General features: G+C 41.1%; 2 protein-coding genes across 2 annotated transcripts in view; one reads left to right on the top strand and one right to left on the bottom strand.

Annotated features, from left to right (window-relative positions):
- Positions 1–6,974, bottom strand: part of LOC118324290 (myosin-7-like) — a 165,683-nt gene that overhangs the window by 114,309 nt on the left and 44,400 nt on the right.
- pck2 (phosphoenolpyruvate carboxykinase 2 (mitochondrial)) overlaps positions 1,620–6,974 on the top strand; it is a 12,999-nt gene continuing 7,644 nt past the window's right edge. The window contains exon 1 of the mRNA XM_035655357.1: positions 1,620–2,398. Within this exon, the coding sequence (XP_035511250.1) occupies positions 2,367–2,398 (32 nt within the window). The 5' untranslated portion in view covers positions 1,620–2,366. The remainder of the gene's footprint in view (positions 2,399–6,974) is intronic.

Genomic DNA, 6,974 nt, shown 5'->3' with positions numbered 1-6,974 from the left:
GTGTGTGTGTGTGTGTGAGACCCCCTCCCCCAGTTCCCAGGGAGAGAAACATTAACAGGAAACTCACTAAAACCAGATGCAGACACACTTGATTGGCCTGTACTGAACTGTACTGTACTGTTAGTATTCAGTGAAAGCCTCGTGCTGGCTCATGTGTGAATGTAAACCTATTTCACTTATAAAACAGGCTTATCTGTGTTATAAAAGTGATAATTACATACTTCACAGCCTCTGATGGCAGCAGTAGAAAACGGTTTGAAATTTGAGCTCCAGTACTCAGAAGTTATGTAACATGATGTCAAAAATCACCATGTTCCAGATTTACATTTCTCTTGGCGGTGGAGCTTGAGGAAGAGCCACTTTTGTCTTTGTTTCAGGTTTATTGGGAACTTTTCTATATTCACTGCTTCCAGCTCCTCAAGCGTAAGGCTTTTCTTTGTCCTCTACGATAAGAAACTGTGTGTCTGAAAGGTTTTCACGGTTTTTCAGACAGTAAAGCAAACACACAAAATGTAAACATAACTCTGGGATATGTGAGGGACATTTTTTCACTAATCTATGAATCATTAACATCATCATTAACATCATTAAGTCAATCAAGAAAATAACCATCAGATGAATAAGTCACAGTTACTTCAGCCCTGATGCACGTAAAGAAGGCATTTTGCATTTTACCATTAAAATATCTTGAGAAAAGGTCAACACAATAAAAAAATAAGCTGTGAACAAGTCATTTAGCTCCAATTTGGTCACTTTGAACCTCTCTTCTCTCGTCCCTATATATTTTTTGGGAGGCTTAACTTTGGTAACTTTTCATAAACCTGACATAAATACATGTATAAATAGAAAATAATGAAAGGGAGTGAAATTCTAGTATTAGATCAACTCTGGGAGTTTGTAACATTCAGCAGAGATATATTAAAGGGCCACTCCACCTATTTCACAAACAATGTTTAGTGTATTCCTCACATCCCTCAACAACACTAGTCAGCCTGTAAAACAGCTGTATGAAGACTTTAGAGACTTTAAAGTTTGGGAAATGAATCCTGATGATGATGACATCAGACCTGCATTATGGAGCTAAAAGTCTGAATCATTTGCCATCTGCCGCTTTAATTTTGACCAATTTTGTCTCTTGACCAATTAATTTTTTCCTTTTTTACTGGGCCACCTGTAAATCCAAACTAATGTGAGCACAGAACAAACAACAACACAGAAAACAATACATTACATCAGTGGTCTATGTCAGTAATAATAAGTAGTAATATATGGAAACAATAATAATAATAGGAATATATATAAATAAATACAACAAGGAGGATTAACATACAAAAATGATCATCAGCACATTTTTATTAAGTTAGTTGATTTGGTTTTCAGTAGATCTCATGGGTTGTTTTTGGAATCTGAAGTCAACAAATGCAACTTTTTGCAGAGAAAAATCTTCCTACAGCAAACAACTAATCGGGATGTAAATATTTGCCCACACAATCCTCTTCGGCCCAAACACTGCCGCTATTTTCATTTGAAAACATTTAGCACATATGGTTGTGTCTATTTTATATTCATGATTCTTGTCTTTTGTAGTAGTTGTTTTTCTTCCTTTCTCTCACTATGTTTATTGTTATGCACCAAAGTACTTCAGCAAAATACCTGGTTGGGAAACCTGGCTCTGGTGTTGATACTCACTTGTTGCACAGTGTGTACATGTACAACAGTGGACATACAAACAGAAAAATCATGTATCTTGTAACTTTTGCAAGGTAATGTAAATGTAGACAGCCACTCTGTAACCTGAAACCCCTTCCCCACCCCAAATCTGTTTTTTTTTGGGGGGGGACAGTTTGATACCAACACCCAGATGCGGATCTGTTTCCGTACCGCCGCTCGTGTTTCCGGGTTGCGGCTCCACGCTGGTGGGTTTGGCGTTGTGGTTTGTGTTTGGCGGTGCAGGAACTCTAGAAACTTGCATCAGCCGGGAGGAAGCAGCGAGCCTGCCCCGGGTCGCTCCGTCATTTGGAGAAAGAGGAAAAACAACATGGACACAACCTGCGGGACAATTACAAACTAAATGATAATTGATAAGACTTTAAAGCGCCTCCTCCCTCCGGGCCGGTGACCGTCCCTGAATGCAGCAGCGGAGAGCACTTTGAGGACACTGTGGTCGTGCAGCTCGCATCAAGGTGTATCTGTGTGAATGTACACGTTGAGCAAAGTGCAAGGTCCCCTCGGAGCACAGATATGAGCTGCGACCAGCTCTGAGTCAGCCTCTCCTCCACTTTACCTCCTCTGCTAACTTAAATGAGCCTTTTTTACTCTTTTATTTTGTTATAAGCTAGTTTTATCAAATAGTTTTTGCACCGAAGATGTCGTGCCTGTTGCTTGGAGTCGTGCGAAGGTGAGTATTTGTGACTTTATCTCTCTCTGTGTGTGTGTGTGTGTTTTCTTTGTGGTTTAAATGGAGTTTTAGAGTCGTGGACGATATCATTTGTTGTATTTAAGCTAATGTATAGCGACTGTATGCTGCACAAAATGGCCAAATGGGCTTGCCATTCATTCAAAACTGGCTATTTAAATGTGTGTTTGCCTGCTTAAGTTGCATTTTCTCAAATAAAATTATTATTTGTGACTGTTTTTGAATTTTATACACATATAGAAGCTTTATTGTGGAGAACTTCTTCTTGTCCTTTTGTGTTTGAACTCTTTGGGATAATGTTAGCCACTTTTTCAGAAGCAGAAACATTTTCTTTCAGACACAATGGCCTTACAGCACAAAATGTGACATTCAAATCTACGTTTGCCTGCTTTAATTAAGTTTACTCAATGAACTCCAAATTAATTGAACCTTTATTTCATACAGGTACAGAAAATGTACTCAACCACTTCCTGTACTGTCCATTTAATTTGAACCTCTTTGAGCTAATGTCCGTCACTTTTTCAGAAGCAGACAGATTTTTAAGGCTTCCAACATGCAATTGCATCCATTTCGACCATTTGTTAACTCTAAAATGAATACATCATTTCAGGGCTTACTAAAATAACAAGTTTGATCTCATTGCTAAGTCTTTATTGTCTCAACTGCTACGGTGCCTGCTGCCAGAAACTTGTCAGACTTGATCTCGAGATCAGATGACATTGAGTGATTGCTTGTTTGTGTCCATAGATATTACACCACACTTCCACAGTAGTGTGTGTGATTATTTATGTATATATATATTTTAAAGGGTCGTCTTTCTGCGTCCCCTCTCTTCACCTCCTTTTCCTTCCAGGCTTTGTGATGACACCCCATCAAACAGGCACAATGGAGTCGATGTGAGCACTCCGTGGCACTGTGTGTTTGCTTTTATTTTGCTATTAAGGATGCATGGGAGTGACACCATGATAGGGGCATTGGAGTTGGTGGCAGGGAGGGAGGAGGCCTGTGTTCCTGTGCATTTTGTTTGTATTTCTGCTTGAGAGATTGTTAATGTCTGGAGTCATCACTCCTTTATTTGCCTGAATGTCCTGGAGCATGCTCTGTGTGTTTTTCCCCGGGTGCTCGCTGTACCATGTGTAAGGATAACGTATGCAGCACGTGTGTGTGCATGATCTGAGCGATACTCTTGCGTGTATCTGCTTCATGTGTAGACTCTGCCCTAAAGAGGCTGTTGACCAGGATCTAGTGAAGGGGGAGTGTAGGCGCGTCGGGCTGTGCCGTGAGGGGATTGGTTTGCAGATTTAGAGGTGTGTTTGGAGGAGAAGTTGCTCAGCTGGAAGCTACAGAATGGGTTCATCAGGGTTGTCTGTTCCTTGACATTCCTTGTTTTCCCCTCTGGATAAAGTACCTTGTGTCAATGTACAGAACACCAGTGAAAAACCCAGAATGCTGTTTCCTGTTTCAGTGTTGCAGAGTATTCACATTTTAAAAGGGGTCTCTTGAAAGCTGATGTCTGGGTAAATCTGTGCTAAATGTTGCATGCTTGTCCTCATCAGGTGTGGGGGATGGGGTGGCAGAGACAAAGGCATGAGAGGATGAATGACTGCGGGGGGAATTGGGAACAAAGGTCAGGTCATCAGTCTGTAGAGGATTTCCAATATCGCAGCTTTTTTGATGCAAAGAGGGAGGAACAGAGCTGCTAATCCAATCCTGCTGCTTCGAGTGTAGCTTCTCATGTCACCCAACGGGCCCTGCTTCAGCAAGCAAATGAATAACCAACAAATGCTCAGTTTCTGTTCGTTCATTTAAAATCTCCTTTCCCTATCGCATCACACTGTAGATAATAATCAGCACCACCTGAATGGTTATAGTAATTAGTGGCATGACAGGGTGGATGACTGCAAGCATAGGTAGTTGATTTACCATGTGGGGGTGGGGGGGCTAAAGTACTGTAGAGCTGATTTAATAAGACTGGTTCATCTAATATCACAGATAACACTGACAGAGGGCCTTATTTGTAATCTTCTGTGGCTAAAGGTCAATCTAGGGTGCTGCGATACAGTGACACTGTTGTTCTTTGGGGGCCCCTTCAGCTAATCATGCATTTATCTGCTCAAAAAGTCTAAAGATCCACTGAAAACGCACAATGTTTCTTTTTTTAAGAGAAAGAGAAATGGGTCAATGAAATGTGTTTGGTGGATGCAGATATGACCATCCCCTGACTTGTCCTCTCGCAAGACCACAAGGTTCACATTTGTGGTTTTGAGTGAGGCGCCTCATCAGGAGAAACTTTCACTCTGTCTGACTGCAGACCAAAAACCTGCAAAACAAAGTTCCCATCAGCCTCTGTACTTTTTATTTAGTGCTACTTCACTGATGTTAGCATGCTAACATGCAAAAGTAAAATATAAACATTATAGCTGTGAGCATGTTAACATGCTCACGCTAGCATTTAGCTCAGTCTGACTATAGCCACACATAGTTTAGTTATCTAATTAAACACTCAAAAATCATCTAAAACTAGACAGATAATGCTGTAGTTCTGTTTTATTACAAAGGGCTCTGTGACCTTTGCTGTCCTTGGCTTGGTTCTAGCATCCTCTTATGACAATATTAACTGTAAATTAGTAGTTTTTGTCCAAAAAATCTTGACGTGGCTACTTTTTTTCAGTATTGTCTGCAGGTATTCAGTTCTGGCTGCATACACCTCAATAACCTCCACAGAAAGGTAGGGTAGTCTGACAGGTGAAACCCGGGGCAACAAAAGTGCACAAAACGCCTGCTTATTCAGCTCATTTCTTTGAGCGCAGGGTAATAACTGAGGCCAACTCAAATGAGCATATCATCATTTCTATCCATTCAGATCTTCTCTCTTTTGCATTAATGGTGTCTGAGCAGTGAGAGCATACGGCACCAACCGGAGCCTGTTCATCATTAATTGCTCCCACATCAATGGTTAAACCACTGGCATGGTACAGGTCACCTGTTCAGAGGGAGTTTGGACCGTTTGGACTTTGAAGCTGGCATTTCTCAGCTCTTTGCCCTCTCACCGTCAAGTTACATGTTATCTTGTTTGGCAATGTGAGCCTCTCTGCATGCTTGCTACTCGTGCCCTTTGTATGCACCAGATTTACGCGTGTCTCTACGCGCACGAGTACTATAAGCATGTGTGTGTGCCACGCATGTATAATGACGCACTCATTGTAGCCAATAGGGAACAGCGTGCCTGCACTTACCGGGACAACTGTGTCGCTGTCTTGGAAACTACAAACGAGAGGAGGGTGATTTGTATTCCCAGTCAAATTAGCCACTGGTTTCTGACTGGAGGGAGTATGTGTGTCAATTTATGTGTGGAATCTAGACTAATTTGTCTAGTTACACTTCTCCTGGCCTTCTCATTTGAGGATACTGGATTATGAACTTTACATTTTTCTAAAGAGGTCACCTGCTGTCATCCACACTGTCCAGAAAACAAAGCACATACACACACATCGTCTATTCAATTGTCCGATCGCTGCTGGGGACAGACAGGAGATGCATACACACACAGGCTTGTGTTTTAACAGCTTGCATAGCTGCAGCCCTCTCGGTAGCTTGTGTTTGTGAATATCATGCCACTAACAAACAATAGGCCGGCCCCCCGCATGCCTCTCTTTAGTCTGTTTGCGGCTCTCAGGTTGCACCATTGACAGTATATGGGTTGTACTAATAAGTACCCCAGGGGCAACAAAGGCATTATCACTGTCACATGAAAAGCACACAACACCAATTTTGTGCCTTGTTTAAACTTGTTTGCACTCCCTCGTGCTCTTCCATGACTCTCATCAGTATCCATTGGTCTAAAAAATGAATTGGCTACAATGGCAAAGTCTGTAGCTTTATTCTCATTTCCTCACATATTTGTAATACTGTGAGGTTTTAGTTATTATTTGTAAAAGAAACATCAGTAAATAAAGACCAGAACAGTCTCAAAGATAATGCAGACAAAAAGTGAGAAAACCAACCAATTTTCTCTACTTGACGATACAATAAGAACACACTCTGCATCATAGTCTGGTCTGCGCTGGGTAGGAATGTGAAGATATAATGCGGGACGGTTTAATTGCCATACAAATATCTGTAAAGTCAAACCGGTGGGATGAAAAGTGAATTCTGATACTCTTTTTGACATTGGTTGTTTGACGTCCTTCATCACTCGGGTCAGTAGCTGTATCAAAGCGCAAAGATATTCCCCAACTCAGAAAAGAGATAGTTGACAGGGTTATATTTTTCATTTCTAATTTACATAGTTTGGCACCGTTTATACCTCAGAAATAATAATTATTATTACCTCAGATTGTTTCATTTAATAAAGGAAATATATTTTGTAGATTTTTGTCTGAGAAATAGAGGAATCATCTTCAGTCATAATTCGTCTTCAATCTCATTTTGTGTTGATTATGGCGCCCCCTGTGGACGAAAGCAGAAGTGTTTCCCCCATCTCGTTTCATTGATTTCAAGGGGAATCCGACCGACTCAAACCCAGTGGCAGGCATTAGGAATAACTGGTCTTGTGTGC

The sequence above is a fragment of the Morone saxatilis genome, unplaced genomic scaffold (assembly GCF_004916995.1).
Source record: "Morone saxatilis isolate NCDOM2014 unplaced genomic scaffold, NCSU_SB_2.0 Contig0, whole genome shotgun sequence".
NCBI lineage: Eukaryota > Metazoa > Chordata > Actinopteri > Moronidae > Morone > Morone saxatilis.
This window is presented reverse-complemented; position numbering and strand designations above follow the sequence as displayed.